Source organism: Hylaeus volcanicus, unplaced genomic scaffold (assembly GCF_026283585.1).
Source record: "Hylaeus volcanicus isolate JK05 unplaced genomic scaffold, UHH_iyHylVolc1.0_haploid 12221, whole genome shotgun sequence".
NCBI classification, from domain to species: domain Eukaryota; kingdom Metazoa; phylum Arthropoda; class Insecta; order Hymenoptera; family Colletidae; genus Hylaeus; species Hylaeus volcanicus.
Window position 1 is genome coordinate 946,773 of NW_026533163.1, and position 17,716 is coordinate 964,488.

A 17,716-nucleotide genomic window follows, 5' to 3' on the forward strand; every position below is an offset into this window, starting at 1 on the left:
ATGCAGAATTAAAAGTGACAACACTACGAAAAATTAATGTTTTTTTTTTATTCACACAACATGGTACGTTAAAAAAATTTTTTAAAACGTGACTAAAGAATGCGTTTAACTCAATAATAAACAGGAAAGATATTATTAAAAAAAACATGTTCGCGTCAATCTTTTTATTGTTCCTTTTATATAAAGCAAAAAAGGCAGTAAGATATGGGTTTTTTTTTTTTTCGTCTTGAATCAACGATAAGAAAAAACATGGTAGGAAAAGAATGATCTTTATGTGTGGAGTCTGCCTATTGGTTCATTTTACAAATTCCAACCACCAGGGTTTTGTAATTTCGCCATAAAGAAGAAGAGTGAACAATTGATTCTTATAAAACTATTAATCGGTCTTTTCCATATCAGTGGTGTTAATGGAAAGAAATAAAATGGAGTCCTGGACAATGCTGGTTTACGGGAAAAAAAATAAAATTGTTAAAGGAAGAGAAGGTAACAACTTGTTTTTTACGTGTTCTTCGTCTTTCTATTTGAAACAATACTTTTGTTAAAAAATAAAAGTGCTTTAATTGTCTTCAAGAAGAGTATCTTTTTTTTCTCTCCATACTTTAATTGTTTTATCACATTCAGCCGTTAAAAGACGGGTTTGGGACATGTCAAATTGAACTGCATAAATCGCTTTTTCTCCAGATAAAGAACCAGGTTGTGGAATAGTTTCAATGGTTTGAAATTTTTGTCCGGATTGCCAGTCCCAAAAATGCAAATGTCCTTGATCGGATCCAGCTATAACGATTCCCGATGTATTTTCATCACGAATGGTAACACCATTTAAAATGGTTCCAACAGTTTCTAAATTTCTTTCGAAATCTCCTTTAGGGCATGCCCAAACTTTCACATGGTCAGCTGCAGCTGAGCAGAATGTATACTCGCGTGGATGAATGGCTAAACTGCGAATCCCTTTTTTATGATGCGTTAAAACAACGGAAGTTTTTCCTGAAACTAAATCCCAACATCGAATCATTTTATCTAATGATCCTGAAATAAATTGAGGTTCATTGCGTTGACTACATAAACTCATAACAGTTCCAGTATGACCACTTAAAACATGAACAGCCAGTTTTGTTCGCATATCCCATACACGAACAACAGCATCTCTTCCACCTGTCGCTAAAATATCAAGAGAAGGATGAAGTGCCATACAATAAATGCCTGATAAATGGCCGTGATAATGACGTATGACTTTATTGTATTCTAAATCCCAACACTTCACCATTTGATCTTCACCCGCGGAAAATAAATAGGGATGACGATGAGACACTTGTAAGGCACGAATTGTATTAATATGACCTGTCATTGATAATTTTAATGAACCACTTGCTAAATCCCAAATTTTAACTAAACGATCATTGCCTCCAGACACAAACCATTGATTCTCAGGATCGACTGACAAGGCTCGAACCCAACCTTGATGTCCGGCTATCACTCTCATTAACTCCCATTTTAAATGTTTTGCTGCTTTGGGAATTTTCAGCGGACGACGAATTACAAGATGCTGTAATGCATCCACAGGTCTTGCATGACTTTCAGTATTATTGGCATCGTTTTTAAAAACGTGACGCGGTAAAGCAACGCTAAATGAATTTCGGGAAATTTGTGATACTGGTACAATAGAATTGTCTTCTGTGACTTTTTTGTCTAATACATTAGATGTGGATTCAAACACGGTTTCTTTTGGAAAAACAGATTTAGAATCTGAAATGTTAAACTCATACTTTAATAAAACACGTTGACGTTTTTCGTGGGGCTGAGAAATTGAAAACAATTTTGAAAAATTAATACCAACGTTTCCTGAAAAAAATGCAAATGTTCTTTTAAGAGACTTGTTAATAACATCCTGCCATTTGTGTGAATCCAATGTTTTGGAGTTATCATGAAATGATGTCTCTTTTACAGTGTCCAATGAGTTTTTTGAAAAAGAAGCATTGCTCTCTTTTTCACCGATTAACTCCATTGATACATTTTTGTCATTTTCATTATTCTTCATTATCAAGAAACAAGAAAATATCTAAGAGTTTTAAATGATATTATTCTAATAATGAATTGAACTTAATGGAACATGTAAGTTCGTCTTGAAATTTATTGAGATGTTAAAAAAAAAAAATTTTGTATGGAAAATGTTAAAAGATAAGAATGAATTTTAAAAGGAAAAAAGAGTTTAAAATAAACATAGCGTTATCATTCATAAAAGCTTAAAGTTTCCAGTAGAATTCAATCTGTTCTTCTGACCCATTCAACAGATAAGACCTATTGGTCTCTTACTTTTGGAGAACCAAAGTGGTAGATTTCTACATTATTTTGATTGTAGTTAAAAGTGTTATTAAGACGAAAAAAAAAAGTTTTTGTATCATTTAAATAAAAGTTAAAAACAATGTCAAGAGGATCTCAATCAGGATATGATCGTCATATAACAATTTTTTCACCTGAGGGGAAATTATATCAAGTTGGTAGGGCACAAACAAAAAATATTTTTCAATCATTTTAACAATAGCGTTTCTTTTTATATTAAAACATACACTGTTTATTATAAAAATGCATTGTTTAATATGACTTGTTATATATGTTTCTTAGAATACGCGTTTCGTGCTGTGAAATCACGTAATATTACAGCTATTGCTATAAAGGGTACAGAAGCTGCATGTGTTGTTGTTCAAAAAAAAATACCTTCACGGCAAGCGCAACAGGTACATTGCAAGTTTTTATAAGCCACAAGGAAAAAATGGTTACGACATAATTGGAAAACCCATTTTTTTGCATCTGTTGTTATGTAATGCGTCATTTTTAGGACACTTTACTAGATGTTTCTTCTATTACCAGCTTATATAATATAACAGATGACATTGGCACTGCAATGATAGGTCTCGCTGGTAAGTTTCTTTATCCATTAAAGCCTGGACAGTTTTTGTTCCTAGGCGACTGTCGTTCGATCGTTTTTCGAGCGAGGGATGCAGCTGTTCGCTTTCAATACAAAATGGATCATAAAATTCCAGTGAATTATTTGTGTCAAAAAATAGCCAATTTGCACCAGCTTTACACGCAACATGCGTACGCACGACTTCACGCGTGTTGTACGTTTTTGTCAATGATTTTTTTTTTAATTTTTTTCAAAGTATTTTTTTTTTACTCAAAAAGGTGGTACCATCATTGCGATAGATGAAGAAACAAATACGCCCGTTATTTATCAATTTGATCCAGCTGGTTGGTTTGCAGGCTATCACGTGAGAATGATTGACACAAAAAGAAAAAATTTTGTTATGTTACTTATTTTGAAGGCTTGTGCTGCTGGAAGTAAAGAACAAGAAGCAACAAATCTGTTAGAAAAACTTCTTCGTAATAAACAACTTAAAACAGAAAAGGAAGTTGTTGAAGAAGCTATTGCTACACTTCAATCAGTGAGTTTTTGTGTATGAAAAAAACTGTATTATGTTACTTGTTTTGTTACCTCATCATATCGATTGATTTTCTATGCCACCGTCTTTTTTTTTTGAATGAATTAGACTCTTTCAATGGAATTTAAAGCATCTGATATCGAAGTTGGAGTTGTTTCTGTTAGTGATACGCGTTTCAGGTCAACTATTATTTTTTTTTTCGAGACATATTTATCGTAATGTTTTGCTAATTTTTTTTTTAGACGTTTAGACGAAGGAACAGTCGAACAGTATTTGAACAGTATAGCAGAACGAGATTAATTTTTTATGTGAATGACAACTGTAACAAAAACGTGTGAACCATAGTATTTCTTTAATGTAAAAGAATTGAAATTGTCGGTTATAAAAAAACAAAAAAATATTCATATAACAATACCACAGAAAAAAATAATTGAATGGTTAATTTTTTATAATTGTTGAAGGGCATGCTATACAATAAAACTCTTTAAATTACTTTTAAGAAAAATAACAAAAGGAATGACGTTTTGTTTAAACATGGTACCGTTATTTCTTTTCTAATAAACACCGTTACATTTATGAATTTTTTTTGTGAGTGTTATGTGAGGCTACACTTTAAGAATTTTGAAAAGTTAAAAAGTGTGGACAGATTTCAGGTTTTCCATTTTTTTAAAGAATCTATTTTGCCTATTGTGAATTCCTTGACTTTTTGATCATAGTTTTTGCGCAATTAAAGATCACTAGCTTTAAGGTTTAGATTTGTACTGTTTTTTGGGTTTACTAAACTTGTCTAATTTCATCTTATTTATGAACCCGTTTGATTTATGTGAAAAGACTATTTGAAAATGTCTTCATGGAATCAATCACGCTTGCGTGGTCACTTTTGCATTTGTGTATGTTCTTGCTCGAACAAAGCTTGTAGTATTAATCAAGGTGAAAAAGAGGATGCACCATTGAAAACATGTGACAAGAAAGAAACAAACCATCAAGGCAACTGTCATCCATGGAAAAGTCGTCAAACTAGGACTATTGCAGGGTTTCAAAACAAACACATTGTTTTAACGGATTTCGATAACAAATTACAATTATTATTAATTGAAGCCCTAGTACGTTTAGCCTATGACAAGCAGCGCAGTGAAGAATTTTATAACCAGTTGTGGAGCAATTATATAAGAACGTTTTCTTCTTTTCAACATGCTTGCGAAATTCACTACCTGGAAAAATTAATCGATTCAGTGAGCGCTTGTATTTTAGAAAACCTGTTACAAGAGCATTTGAGTAAAAACCGAAATATTTTAGGGCATATGCACAGCTATAACACTAAACAAATCGTCCATTTCTCCAATCCCTTAAGTAACCCCAAATCAGAGCCTAGTGCACGAGAGTTACATAAGGTGTGCGTTATTCTCAACCATACAGAAGGCCTTTCTGCTATAGTACCTCAAACAAACCAGGAAAATTTTTTTATTTCAAAAAAAAAAATCAATGATTGTCGTCAAGAATCAATTCCTACCATGCATTCTTCTACACTGACAGTAGAAGAAAAATGGAAAACTATGTCGTGTTTAAGCAGCACTTATGGAGAAATACCGGAAGCTCGAACGGGCGAGAGCGTTGGGGTGTCCCAAAGCAACTCTCGACATTCAAAAGACGCTTCCCCTTTACGCATACAGGAAAGGGACAACACTCCAACAGTCGTTACAGAAGAGTCTTATCCTTTAGTTTATTCTAGGGAAAATACCATGAATACTTTTTCTTCTTCTCCATTAAAAGAAAAAGAAGAAATCTTTTATGGGCCAAACCATTGCATGTTTGATAAACCTTTTGAAAACGACAAGACGTGTGATAAAACGGACGTTTTTTCCTTAATTTCAAGTTCCCCGCCTTGGAGTTGTTCTTCAAGTCACGGACTAGGTGAGGCTTCCGCCTTGTTACCTACCATTCCCCTTATACGAAAGTGTTACTTTCATGTAGACTATCATACTTTAAAGAATCTCAAACATGAAACAAAGGAAACTTATGCGAGTGCTGACTGGGTGAGCAAAAAACAGGTGCGTGCTTTTTAGCCAATGCACGCGTGTTAATGGTTAGTGATTGGTTTTAGACGCCTTTAGTTCAATCCTTTTCTACCAATTCAGGCAAGTACCCAACTTTTTGAATGGGTCCTTTTATTTTTTTAATTTAGATTCTTTTCATCCAAGAAGATCTTCTCGCTTGACTTTTAATTCAAAAGAATCCATTCTTCATGACGCTCCGGTGCCTCTTTCCATACTAGATTCATTTTATTCAATGTTTGATACTTCGAATCGTGCCATTCCACAAACGGAACCCAATATCAACCTTGATTTGAAAACTTGGTGTCTTGTAAGTCATTATTGACGTTAAAAAAAAACGACTAGACAACCTTTCCTTTTCATTCAATAGCATGATTGTCATGAAACCTCCACAAAAAAGGTGTTCAATCTACCGAATAACATACACTATGCCTATGCACTACGCTGTTCTAACATCACAGTCATGGCGTCAACATGTGTAGAATATTTTGTTTTTGGTAGAGCCATTGATGCACTATTTTTTTTTTTGTAACTGTCTGTAATTTCTGTCTTACTGTGTCTTTTTACTTTATAGAGTCCTGTATTACTGCTGACGCTACAATCCAGGTAATGTGGGTTCCATTGAGGTTAATGGTGTAGGGACATGATTATGCCTACGTTCCTTGATAGGATATTTTGAATTCACTGCACCTTAAGCATTCTTCTGACATGGCTTTAACAATCGAGGGCTAGTACGCTTACCACATTTTGTGTATTTTTTAATCCTACAACATTTTTGGTTCTTTTCTAGTTGCTCATGTATCTACTTATTGGAATGTCACAATGTAAAAGTACGTTCAAAAACATTGTGCCTTTGAATGGCGACGATATGTTGTAGTTAGTATTAAAAAGTGGAAGCCGTTATGCCACATTTTATACCCAGGGATGCTCCAATATTCAGTTATATGCTACCAAAGTGTCTTCGCAGGGCTGTTTTTTAATGGACGAAGACCCCTTACAATTAACACTCCCTGAGGAAAATACATTTCAACTCGATCTTCAGGTGAAGTAGTAGAAAATCAACCCCTTTGTTTCAAATTACCAACATAAATAACCACTTAAATTGTACCCTTAGACTCTCACACTTCATCTCAAACCATTCGAGAACCCCGCCTCTTTTAACATTGCTGAAATGTCACGCACTTGTTCGAGCGATCCGTCCTACGAAGAGACTTTTGAAGGTTTGTATTTTAGTGGTTAAAACAAAACAACGGTTGGACACAATAAAAAAAGAAACGGAACCGTTTCTTTTTTTTAAAAGAAGCATTCAAATAGAAAGAAACGCATTTTAATCTTGCTCATGCTTCAACCTTTCACTGTTTGTGAATATGGCAGGTCGACCGCATATGTCTCTGCAGCAGAACAATACGCGTGACTCCTCTAACGTGACCACAGTATGTTTGATAAAGTATTACAAAAGGAAGAAAAAAGTTTGTGTGATACTGTTTTTTTTTTGTGTTTTAGAATGAAACTCTAGCATCGTATCAGGAAGGTTCTATCAGCAGTTCTCAAGTGTTTGCGGATCAAGGTAAAAAGATTTTTGTTCATGAACCTACTATTATAAAAATTTCTGATGAACTTTTCAAGAAACCAATGATAGAATGGAAGATCAAATCAGTGATGTGGAGTCTTACAGTCATCAGTCTTCTAGCCATTGTTCCATTGATCGAAGCGGAAATGATCTTACAAATACTAGCCGAGAATCGGGTAAATTCTGTGCTACATAATGCTACTTAACCGGATGTTCTCAGGAACAGTACAACAAGCAGTGGATTCAGACAGCCCTTTGAACCATGTACACTCATCTTTAGAGGTTGAACGTAACTAGAACGATAGTGACATAGGTTGGCGTTTCAACCATCATATGTCTGACATGATTTAGATAAGCCGTTTACCACGTCATCCTGTAATGGTTTGGACACGGAAGAAAACAATTTAAAAAATTTCACAACTTTTTGTTGCTTGAATAAGAACATCATCAAATCAACTAGTGATTTGAATAACTCTTCACGAAACATAAGTCGACCACCTTGTACTACATTGTCTTTGAAAAAACATGCAGCCCAGTCTTTGCAATGCGTCTTTAAAAACTCTTCTTTACACACTACCACAGGAACCATTCGAAAAAGCGTCCAGAAAATGGGCGCAGCGTCACAAGATTATCTTTTGAATACTATTTGGGGACACCAAATTTCAGAAACCCAGCCTTTTCTTATGAATAAAGATTCACGTCATGACAAACATTTACAAAACACAAAACTTGAAAATGTCTTGCAGGTTTCAAATAGCATTTTATGTTCATATGCGTCTCAGCATCATGAAAGGAACGCTCGAACAGTCGCGTCCCAGTCTTGTTGTCTCAGTTATAAAAATGTAACCCCTTCGGTACACTTACCTTCAAAAAATGTGGTTTTGTTTTGGGAAAAGAACATTCATCATAACGAGAGCACTGAAACCTCTCAATTTATGTTGGCTAACAAAAAAACCCAGTCTTTTTTAAGCTTTCCTTCACGACTTTTAACAAAAAGAGTACCGGTAACGAAAAATGATGCGAACATGAACGATTCTAGCATCATTATCATTAACAAAGTAACAAAACAATTCACTAAAAACTTCATACGACCCTCTTTAAACGGAAAACACAACATTTCTTTAAGCCGTTCAAGTCTACCTTTCGAATCGGTGCTTCCCTTTTTGTGTCACTCTCGTTTGAATACAGCAGGGAAAGACAAAAAAACAGACGCCATTAGCTGTCAACAAGTGGCTCGGTTCAAATCTATTAAGAGTCGTCATTCCTCACCATTTCCTTTGCAACAAGATTTCAAAAAGAAATCCTTGTCTCAGTGTTCTTCCGAAACCAACTACGGCATACACTCTTTCATTGTACCAGCTTACGCTTTTTCCAAAATACTTCCCGTGACAAATGTTTTATGCACATTTTCTTCACCTTCTGTTCAATCGATTGACAATGATGCTTCTGTTCTGCCTTACTTTTCTACAACTCTTCATCAACAGTTACCTGAAAAAGATAAAAAGAATATTTTCTCAACCTCTACTTTGTGTACACCAACAAATGGAGTCACGCCTCTTTCATTTTCGTTACTCACCTCAAGTTTTAAAACATCATTTCTTGCACCTCACTCTTTTCAAAAGAAACCTTTACGAAAAGTATCAAGTCTTGTAGTTCAGGGAAAAGTAAATGGGACGAGTAATGTTTCTAAAAAGAAATCTCAAAGAAACCGTTCAGCTCATGTGATCCAACAACAGTCAAATAAACGGTATATTGCTTTCAAGAATGACTCAAGTATGTGTCACTTTCAACTTGCATCACTTATTTCAAGTTCATCAAAACCGTTAATGGATTATAAAAGAAAACATACTAAGAAACTCACGCAACCTTTATCTCTCGAATCGGTTCTTTATCGCTCGAAAACAACACACGCTCTTTGGAATACTGACGAAAGTCCCAGAATTCCCAAAAATTTACGGATATATTCTTTTTGTAAAGAAAATCAAGGTTTTCATGCATTGCCAGCACACGACTCACAACAATTACAATTGACTAGAAAGAAATCTTCTAATTATCATTTTAGGTACAAACATGTTGACTTTAACAAACATCACCCACAAGTCTCACGTACACTCGCTTGTTACTCGGACCCTATTTCACCTGAGTGTCATTTAACAAACGGCTTTATTAAACCTTTTTTCATTAAAAAAACTTCTAAACGATTAACCAATTCAATCAAAATTGGTTCATTGAATGTCGCTAAGCTTCTTTCTTCACACCAACGTGAACCTCCTTTTTTACCTTCCAAAATGGTCTCACTAGGTTTCAACCCGTTCGCCATCCAATTGTATAAAGAAACATATTTGGTAAAAAGTTCTAAAACTCCTCACACGTTTTCTTCCACGCCTCAAGTTGAATGGCCCAGGTTCCCAACTAAACTGACGCCACTCAAAACATTTAACGCTTGGATTGTACCTCAACATTTACCTACAATCTTTTTAAAGAAAAAAATTATTCCTACCAATACCAATTTTTCAACTAACAAAGTTTTGGTACACTACAAAAAAAAAAATAGGGACAGATTTGAAAATAATACTTTGATCAAAATAAAAATTAAACATGATGCTTTAGACTATTTTAAAAAAGCAATTCGACCAAATGTAATTTCCACAAAAAACCAATTCACAAGTGTTATTTCTATAAGTCCACCCATTCTAAAAACGATAACGGGGGATGCTTTCCAGTTTGAAAGCTTTAGCATGAAACAAATTCGACCCGATTCAAACGACGTCATTTCACCTAAGAAATCAAAGCCTAAGGTTTTCAATTGTATTGATCGGCATCAGAACCAACTTTATAGTTATACGAAAAAATACTCTAATGTAGGTAAAAGTAATAATAAGGGTAAGCAGCACAATCAACACTCCCTTGATATACACTTGTTTTTTTATCAAGACACGAGTTTTGTTTTACTAAAGCCAAAAATTTTCAAACAAAAAGCTCAGATAAAATCCACGGTAGTATGTCTTCCTCAAAAAAATATTTCCTTCAACACAAACTGTACGACATCAACGCAAATTCCTTCACACAAATTTTGTGCTTTAAAACTACCCGTAATGAATCCTACAATGCAAAGTAACTTTTTGAAGTCATTGATTAACATGAATAGATTTTTTTGCACTTATTTATCTTACAGACGCATTCAAGCCTACTCAAGTAGTACGTCAAGTTGCACTCCTTAACTCAGGTAAACACAACCTCGTTTCAAACCCTCAGTTTCACAAGAGAACTTCTATTTCCAGTCATTCTCGTAAGCTGATGATTCACATTTGCGTAGTGTTTCTACAAGTGACTTATTTTATTTCACTTAATGCGTAGAATGTCAAAAGTCGCGCACCTCATTGAAAGACTTTATGAATCATTTGGAAACCAACAGTGGCGACATTGAAAATTCAAATAGTAAGGCGGCAAGAGTGTTTTTTTTTTCTTTCATGTGAAACAATTTTATAACACCAAAAAAAAAATGATAACAGGTTGCAGTGCATCTTCGACTAAGGATGATAACTGTGTTTCACATAAGAGTCACCAAACGGACATACCTCTGAAAACAGATGGTACAGTGCAACCAAGTAAGGCACGGCATGACAAATGAGTTCTAACCAATGAAAAAAACGTGTGTTTGTCAGCTTCTGTACGCAACAGTGATTATCCAAACGAAATGAAGTATGACCATAGTTTACCTAGTTCACTAAACGACGTTCGACCGAAATGTTCTTTACCAAAAGGAAAAGTAGCACCCAAGGTTTCGCCTAATAGTAGTGTATAAAGTCATTTTTTTTTTTTCAAGTGTCGTATTTATTAGCATTATTTTAGGTCTTATTGAATTGTGTGAACAACTTGACAATTAACGAAAAGGAACAAGTGAGTGAGTTGACACAGGTGAAATATACGACAAGTGATGGTTTTTATAAAAACAAGACTCATGCACTTAACGTAAAAACTATACAGTCTCTATGCCACCCGAAAATAATTTTAAAAGTCCATCCCAAAATATCGCGTTTTGAAAAAAACAAGTTTCACAAAAGGTGATTTCTGGAAGACCAGAAGAAGATAAAAGGAATTTTTTTTTGTTTTTTGATGAAAATAAAAAGGTGTGTTATGTATATAGACTGTACCACTTGTTTTGATTCGTTTTCACAATTCATTCGAAAGACTGTTTAATGGGAACATTGAAAAAGGTTTCATGTTTTTGCTATTCAATTAATGCAGTGTAAGAATGGCGTGTTTGATTTGTTTAAAGTGTAGCATGATTGTTTTTTATCACAAAAAAGAAGCAAAAGAATTATTTTTTTCTTACAAAAGCTTAAAAGAGAACTACTGAATGTAAAAGATAATTGTTTCAAAAATTACAGTAGCCCATAAATGTTCTCTACAATGGTTGAACAAAAATGTGTTTGTTCGCGTCGATTCTTTTGGAATGGATATAAAAAACTAATTTAAATAAACCGTTAATGGAGATGACTTGAAACAATAAAGGAAATGCAACAAAAAATTTGTTCCACACAATTTTTTTAAAGGGTTCGCATAAAAATCGAGATGGCTTCCGCAAGCGACATTTTGGCAGAGATCACAGTGCGCCTTTTTAACTTGTTGCTGAGGGAACAAGGATCGAGCCCTTGTGAAGTGCTTACGGATGAAAGGCTGATGAAAATGCTTGACGTAAAAAGATGAATGAACTTCCTAGTCAACTTTATGTAACCTCTTTTTATTGGTCGTACAATACGCGAAGCATTAATGGAGGAGTATTGGGGATTCTCGGCGTTTTGGGAAAGACACAAAAAAGTTCCAGTTTTTATTTTTCAAATAACACCCTAAAAATAGAGTGGAACAGATGGATAAAGGTAAATCGGTTACCCTTCAAAAGGAACACTGAATTTGTGGTGGAAAAGATGTTTAGTTGCAGATGGATAACAGAAAGGAAAACAAAAGTCTTGATTTAAATCAATACAAAAACGTAAAAGACTGTTATTTTGTAGTCAAGGAAAACATGAATTTTTTTTTTATAATTAAAAAAATATTTTATAAAATGTTTTTATTTAAAAAAAAAAAAATACATTGTTTTTTGTTATGAAAGGGAAAGACACATTAAATATAGTATCGTTTTTTTACTAAAATGAATGTATTACTTTGAAGAATAAAAATTGTCTAAATGAATTGTCGCATTACTTTTGTTGCTTGTTGAATGAATGTTTTGATTAAGCGATACGTGATTTTAAAATGAAAATAAAAAACCGTTGTCATTTAACGAATGCTACATTGAGCCTTTTTTTTAACAGGTTATCAAGTGAAATTTTCTTTGATACCTATACAATGAGAAAAAACGCTACTTGAGGAGAAAATGAATTAGAAATAACTTACAAACATTCTCAACCCATTGATAGTACGAATCAATGTGAAACTTTTTCATAAATTTAGTATTGCTATGCAATGTTTGAGATACATGTTCAAACGTTAAAATGGACTCTCTTTGACTTTTATAGGGAATCTAAAGTGATGTGAATGTTATACAAATGAATGCGTTTTTAACGTACCGAATAACGACCAGGAGTCTTATGAAAAACATTTCGAAGAGTACGATCAAATTTTTCTTGATTTTTGTCAAATGATGGGCAAGAAGGATACCCTTTTGGTAGGCACTGATCATCACAAGGCATCATAGTAACAGGATCGCGTGGATGTGTAATAATACGGGAATTGATAACAGTGGCATAATACTCAGCTGCTTCTTTATTAAAAACGTTAGGAGGAGCAAAAAATACACCATCTATTTTGACTTCTTTGGGATGCATTCTTTCCCTTAATAAAAGAGCTAAGATCTGTCCTGTTGCAGCACCAAGAGAGTGGCCTGTAAAATGGGCATTTATTGAAGAACATTCCTTTTGAAAAAGCTGAGTTATATAGCTGAAAAGTTGGTCATCAACAGCCTTTGCTACTTTTACAAATCCACTATGAGCCATCAATTCAGGATGAGTATTGGGTAGAAAAGGAGTCAAAGTGGTAACGAAATTATTGTACCATTCTTGCCTGGTAACAGTAGGACGGGAAACAATAAGAATATCACAAGTGTTGTCGATAGAAGTTGTGTTTTTTTTGATAAATCGTGAAACAAATAGCTGTGGTATTCTATTATCCTTTATGTATGACACATTGGTAACACTTGAATAAAAACCTTCTTCACGAACAAAAACAATAAATTCCATTTTCCATCCTGGAATAAAATCGCATACAGGTTCCGAAACAGCATCGTTTCGAGGAGAAGACGTCAGTGTAAAGGTACCTGATTTACGTGCCGCTGTAAATAAAAGTAAATAAGAAAATCTCTCTTTTTCTATAATAGTATCGGGAATGATGGCAGGTAGAGGATTTGTTTTTGAAACATTTAAATCCTCAAGAGAAAAAAAAACACTTTGATTTTTAGCTTCCTGATAAATCAAAAAATCACCGTTTGCTTTAAATTGACAATATGGTTGAGTAGCTATCTCAATAGATAAGCTTTTTAACAAATCCTTCTTTGTTACTACATCTTTAAATAAACTGATTTCACTTTTCCCACCACATACAAGAAAAACCTGCAACAAACGATTTAATTTGCATTGAATTTTCACTCCAATATCCCCGATTTCAGCTGCTAGTTGACTGGCCTGACATATAATGTCCATAATATTTTCTGTTGATATGGTCAAAACAAATTCTTCTATCTTAGAGTCCCTCCATTCAGAAACAAATCCGTTTCTCTCATATTGGATCGATTTTATTAAGGTTAATATTTTTTGATAGGAAGGAAAGCTTAGAAAGTTGGCTAGGCTAAGAGGCACTTTCATAGGCGGATCCATCTCAACATATTCAAGTAAATACGTTAAGCCTTCATATTTAAATATCCCGTCATAGTAATAGCCGTTGAATGCACTGACTATACCGTTGTTGTTGACAATGTTTGAATGGTGAGCTTGTTGTAAAGGTAACTGTAAAGCCATCAGTAACCTGGAGAATTTTGTTTCGGAACAAATCTGTTCCATATTCTCAGTGGGCGAGCTTTGCATGACGGATGTCACAGACTTGTACGAGTTGGAACATAAACATTGTAAAGAATCCTCAAATAGTGAGCACGATTGACGTGATTCCTTAATTTGCTCAGAAACACTCGTGCTGAAAAAACACCCTATAAAAAGAAATAAATAGTGAGGTAAAAGTCGCATTGAAAAAAACAAAAACAAGTGGATCCAATTCTTTTCATAAAACAACCATTTCCTTTGTTCTTAAAAGGTTTCTTATACCTTGTACCATAAAAAAAAAAAACATGCCAGAAAACAGTGACTGCATGTAAAGTAATCAAAAAATTGTGTTCTGTCGCTCTTAGTATTCTGCATATATCAACCAACTTGAACACCTGCACAAAAATGTCAACCTCTCCTACGTACTGACCTTTAATAAAAGTGTTTCGATACAAAATGTTTAGCTTCTTTTTGTCATACTTTCATGTTTTTAATTAAGGCGAACAAGACATATTTATGCGTCAATGTAAAAATTCGATATTCATCATGACTGACCCCAAATACTATTCTTTTTATGAATGCGCATTGGATGAAAATCAGCCCGCTGTTAAGATGCGCAAAGTAAAAGATTATCCCATGACCTGTTGTTCGGCAAGGCGTGGTTATTTTGTATGAGCTGTTATTTTTCATAGCATTTAACAAATGAATAAAAAAAAATTATTGCAATGCTTTACACGTTTTTGAGAGACGCAACCAAACAAAGCCTTACTTTTGGCTACCAGTCCTCTACTTTTACATTGGTTTTGCACTAAAAAAGATAATACGTGCTATTGGTAATTTACTAGTCAACTGCGAAACTTATCTATTCAACCGTTTTGCTTTTATTTGAAACGCGTTAAGCGACTCGTAACCATGCACGGCCGCGGTTTTCATTCATACCATTGCCTCCACAAATCATGTTGCTAAGTGTATTGTAATTTTTAATCCTTTAAAGTGGGCTTTTGGAATTCTTATCATCAATCCATTGAATAGATTTCTAGTGGAACGGTTCGTTACCCTACATTATTTCCATCCATCAAGTCATTTTCTTTTTTTAAGAAACAAAACATTTTTTATTAAAAAAATCCTCTTCTTTTTAAACCCATGTTGCGTGATTCCCCCGTTTAAAGACGGATTCAAAAAAAAAAACAGTGGACTAAAGAGAAATGGAATCAACCAACAAAAAAAGCCGTGCATGCTGATTCGACTTGACAGCGCCATTTGAGGAACTATAAAAATAACTTTAGCTTAACCTTTTAAAGTCAGTAAGACATTGACAATTTCAACACAAAAGCCTATTCATGCTTATTCACATACTTGGCCTTGAACTTTTTAAATCAGTTGTATTGACACTTTTGACTTTATGCAAGAAGAGGAAACCTATCCTCATGTCAGGATTCCAGACCCATGTCACACTGAAGGAAATTGTACATGTGATAGTCATATGAGACGCATGTAATCAGCTGTAGTAAAACCTTCATCCAAATTCAAAGCATTAGTTTAAAAATTTTTAAACATTGAATAGAATAGAATACTACAATGAACCAACTCGTTAGCTTCCTTTGTCTACTTTTTGTTTGCTTTAATGTAGCTATTTCATCTGAGAACTCAGGCGTTTCAGTGTATGATCATGAGAATGAAACCCAACCAATCATCAATTCACGCGACCGTTCTTTATACTTTATCCTTCAAAGAATACATTTAGAGAGTCATTATAGGGGAATTAATCTCACGCGTGATACTTTGATTCATGGCGAATTTCAAATTAATTGCCATAGTACTCGAGACCGATGTTTTGATGATTTAGAAGATCGAAAAATTCAGAATTTTACAGCCAACTTTTGTTTAATATCAGGGACGATGTCTGACAATATGGACTGTCGTTTTTTAAAACTTTCAAGAAATAAACGTAATTATGCAGCTTTTGATGTCATGGAAGAAAAATCATATCAGGTCTTTCAAGGACAAAACATTTCCACGGTGGTACACCGAGATAGAAATTCAGCAGCCAATAATACTGTATCGCCTTCAAGAACCCTTGACCTTTATCCATTTTTTGAAAACGGACAAGTTTCTTTACATACCATTACTTTTGCTACAGCCCGACCCATAGGTTATCTTTATTTTCAAATAAATGCTCTTAATGTCTTTGTACTATCGTTTATTGTTGTTGAGCCGAATTATGAAAAATTTGATGATATTAGAAGGACCCATTTGTGCTATGATCCTACAGACAAACGAACGATTCGAATACTAAATCGCAACGCCAATTTAGGGAGGGCAGCTTTAGCTGTATTTTTTCGAAATCCTTTTGCTGGAGTCCCTCTTTCACTGAACGTAACGTATCCAGGGATTATACCAGGAGACCTTCCTTTTGCTGATAGGTTTCGCGATAATGACTGTTTTCAAGACCCTTTGATACCCACGTTATTAAACGGAACGAAAACAAAATTGGAGGCTGAGATAATTCTTCAGAATTATTTTCAATATCTCAGTTCACAATTTTGCTTTTTATATTTGTGTCCGGATGATTTTTGTGTCACAGTGAGAGATTTGAATTTATTTATGCGTGATTTACAAAAAAAACAAACTCGTTCCCTTGAAGAAATCAATCCTTTTAGTGATTCCATACTAGCCAATCGACTCCATGTATCAGGGGATATTTTAAAGAAAAAATTTGGTAACCTGATTCAACAATCTTCGTCTCCAGCCGCAAGCACCTCTTCACATGTCCCTGAAACATTACAAAATGTTAGGGAACCACTATCTTTTAAAACAGGTAATTCAAAAGGCTATAATTTGATTGCTGGTCAAAAATTTTCTTTACAAAAATGATATACTATTAAAAAATAAAATGTACTTAGGTGAATGGAGAAGAGCTCAATCGATCAAAGTGTTGACGGAAGACAATAAAACATTGCCTGAAGATTCTAGAAGGATACAAATATCTCAAGAAACTTTACCCGACGACAATTTGGAGAAACTATCACAAGGGGAAGTTTTTAATACAACAAACAAAGAAAAACGTTTTCAGCATAAAATACTTCACTTGAATCGTTCAAGACATGCACCATTCAATAAACGTTTTACTCATAATTCTTCCATAAATGATTTTAAAGAGACATTTCATCAAAAATTAAACAAACGAAGAAACAGCACTTTGGAAATTCGAAATGAAACGTTATCACCAATTGTGAGTTTATCAGACAAAATTAAAAAGTCAAGACATGAAAAAAAAAACGCTGAAAACAATGCGTCAATTATTCCACGCTTTAATAATCGTTTAAATTCCCTTCATTCTGAAAAGAACAAAGCCAACAGTCAATTGAATTATTTAAATATAAACGCTTCGACACATGGCTCAGTGCGAGAAAATCGTCAAAGAATTTTCCATTTAAAAAATTTAAATTTTTTTAACGGCAAAAACCGTGCCATTTACGTTCTAAATGGTACGGATCAGTCTCGTGATTATTTGGCTACTGTTTCAAAATGAAAGCAGAAATCTGTTACAGTTGTTTGATAAATTATTTTATAGTTTTATGCATTATTTTTTTTTAAAAATATTTTAAGTCAACTTTTCCATTACTA

General features: G+C 34.1%; 5 protein-coding genes and 1 long non-coding RNA gene across 15 annotated transcripts; 3 read left to right on the forward strand and 3 right to left on the reverse strand.

Moving 5' to 3' along the window:
- Positions 1 to 8: 8 nt before the first annotated feature.
- Positions 9 to 2,234, reverse strand: LOC128883390 (uncharacterized). The gene has a single exon (XM_054135688.1). The coding sequence runs from the start codon at positions 2,033 to 2,035 to the stop codon at positions 557 to 559; it is 1,479 nt and encodes a 492-aa protein (XP_053991663.1). The 5' UTR covers positions 2,036 to 2,234; the 3' UTR covers positions 9 to 556.
- An 86-nt stretch (positions 2,235 to 2,320) lies between these two features.
- Positions 2,321 to 3,891, forward strand: LOC128883393 (proteasome subunit alpha type-6-like). 3 transcript variants are annotated; one of them, XM_054135695.1, is made up of 7 exons: positions 2,321 to 2,495; positions 2,620 to 2,732; positions 2,834 to 2,915; positions 2,961 to 3,116; positions 3,181 to 3,440; positions 3,546 to 3,616; positions 3,680 to 3,890. In XM_054135695.1, the coding sequence occupies exons 1-7, from the start codon at positions 2,420 to 2,422 to the stop codon at positions 3,735 to 3,737; spliced, it is 816 nt and encodes a 271-aa protein (XP_053991670.1). In that variant the 5' UTR covers positions 2,321 to 2,419; the 3' UTR covers positions 3,738 to 3,890. The 3 variants fall into 3 exon arrangements, with proteins under 3 accessions (XP_053991670.1, XP_053991671.1, XP_053991669.1); XM_054135696.1 differs by having other exon boundaries at positions 2,834 to 3,116; positions 3,181 to 3,266; positions 3,321 to 3,440; positions 3,680 to 3,889; XM_054135694.1 differs by having other exon boundaries at positions 2,834 to 3,116; positions 3,680 to 3,891.
- Positions 3,892 to 4,114: 223 nt separating this feature from the next.
- Positions 4,115 to 11,292, forward strand: LOC128883290 (uncharacterized). 7 transcript variants are annotated; one of them, XM_054135488.1, is made up of 21 exons: positions 4,115 to 5,348; positions 5,409 to 5,485; positions 5,539 to 5,572; positions 5,620 to 5,798; positions 5,859 to 5,985; positions 6,063 to 6,094; positions 6,158 to 6,219; positions 6,279 to 6,318; positions 6,366 to 6,530; positions 6,603 to 6,708; positions 6,863 to 6,921; positions 6,992 to 7,055; positions 7,115 to 7,234; positions 7,279 to 7,347; positions 7,410 to 10,172; positions 10,234 to 10,347; positions 10,416 to 10,496; positions 10,571 to 10,666; positions 10,724 to 10,857; positions 10,911 to 10,958; positions 11,016 to 11,292. In XM_054135488.1, exons 1-21 carry the CDS (start codon positions 4,280 to 4,282, stop codon positions 11,124 to 11,126), a joined length of 5,550 nt encoding a protein of 1,849 aa, XP_053991463.1. In that variant the 5' UTR covers positions 4,115 to 4,279; the 3' UTR covers positions 11,127 to 11,292. The 7 variants fall into 7 exon arrangements, with proteins under 7 accessions (XP_053991463.1, XP_053991464.1, XP_053991461.1 ...); XM_054135489.1 differs by having other exon boundaries at positions 10,234 to 10,256; positions 10,314 to 10,347; positions 10,911 to 11,292; XM_054135486.1 differs by having other exon boundaries at positions 7,410 to 9,941; positions 9,993 to 10,172; positions 10,911 to 11,292.
- Positions 10,038 to 10,557, reverse strand: LOC128883299 (uncharacterized). Its single transcript, XR_008458841.1, has 3 exons — positions 10,435 to 10,557; positions 10,232 to 10,379; positions 10,038 to 10,160 (listed from the first exon to the last, which is right to left on the reverse strand). It is a non-coding gene; the product is annotated as an uncharacterized LOC128883299 (long non-coding RNA).
- On the reverse strand, positions 11,248 to 15,386 carry LOC128883296 (uncharacterized). 2 transcript variants are annotated; one of them, XM_054135503.1, is made up of 4 exons: positions 14,372 to 15,386; positions 12,629 to 14,256; positions 12,456 to 12,582; positions 11,248 to 12,400 (listed from the first exon to the last, which is right to left on the reverse strand). In XM_054135503.1, exons 1-4 carry the CDS (start codon positions 14,415 to 14,417, stop codon positions 12,378 to 12,380), a joined length of 1,824 nt encoding a protein of 607 aa, XP_053991478.1. In that variant the 5' UTR covers positions 14,418 to 15,386; the 3' UTR covers positions 11,248 to 12,377. The 2 variants fall into 2 exon arrangements, with proteins under 2 accessions (XP_053991478.1, XP_053991479.1); XM_054135504.1 differs by having other exon boundaries at positions 12,629 to 14,458; positions 14,520 to 15,377.
- A 281-nt stretch (positions 15,387 to 15,667) lies between these two features.
- Positions 15,668 to 17,675, forward strand: LOC128883295 (uncharacterized). Its single transcript, XM_054135502.1, has 2 exons — positions 15,668 to 16,907; positions 16,993 to 17,675. Exons 1-2 carry the CDS (start codon positions 15,668 to 15,670, stop codon positions 17,619 to 17,621), a joined length of 1,869 nt encoding a protein of 622 aa, XP_053991477.1. The 3' UTR covers positions 17,622 to 17,675.
- The last annotated feature ends 41 nt before the right edge of the window (positions 17,676 to 17,716 follow it).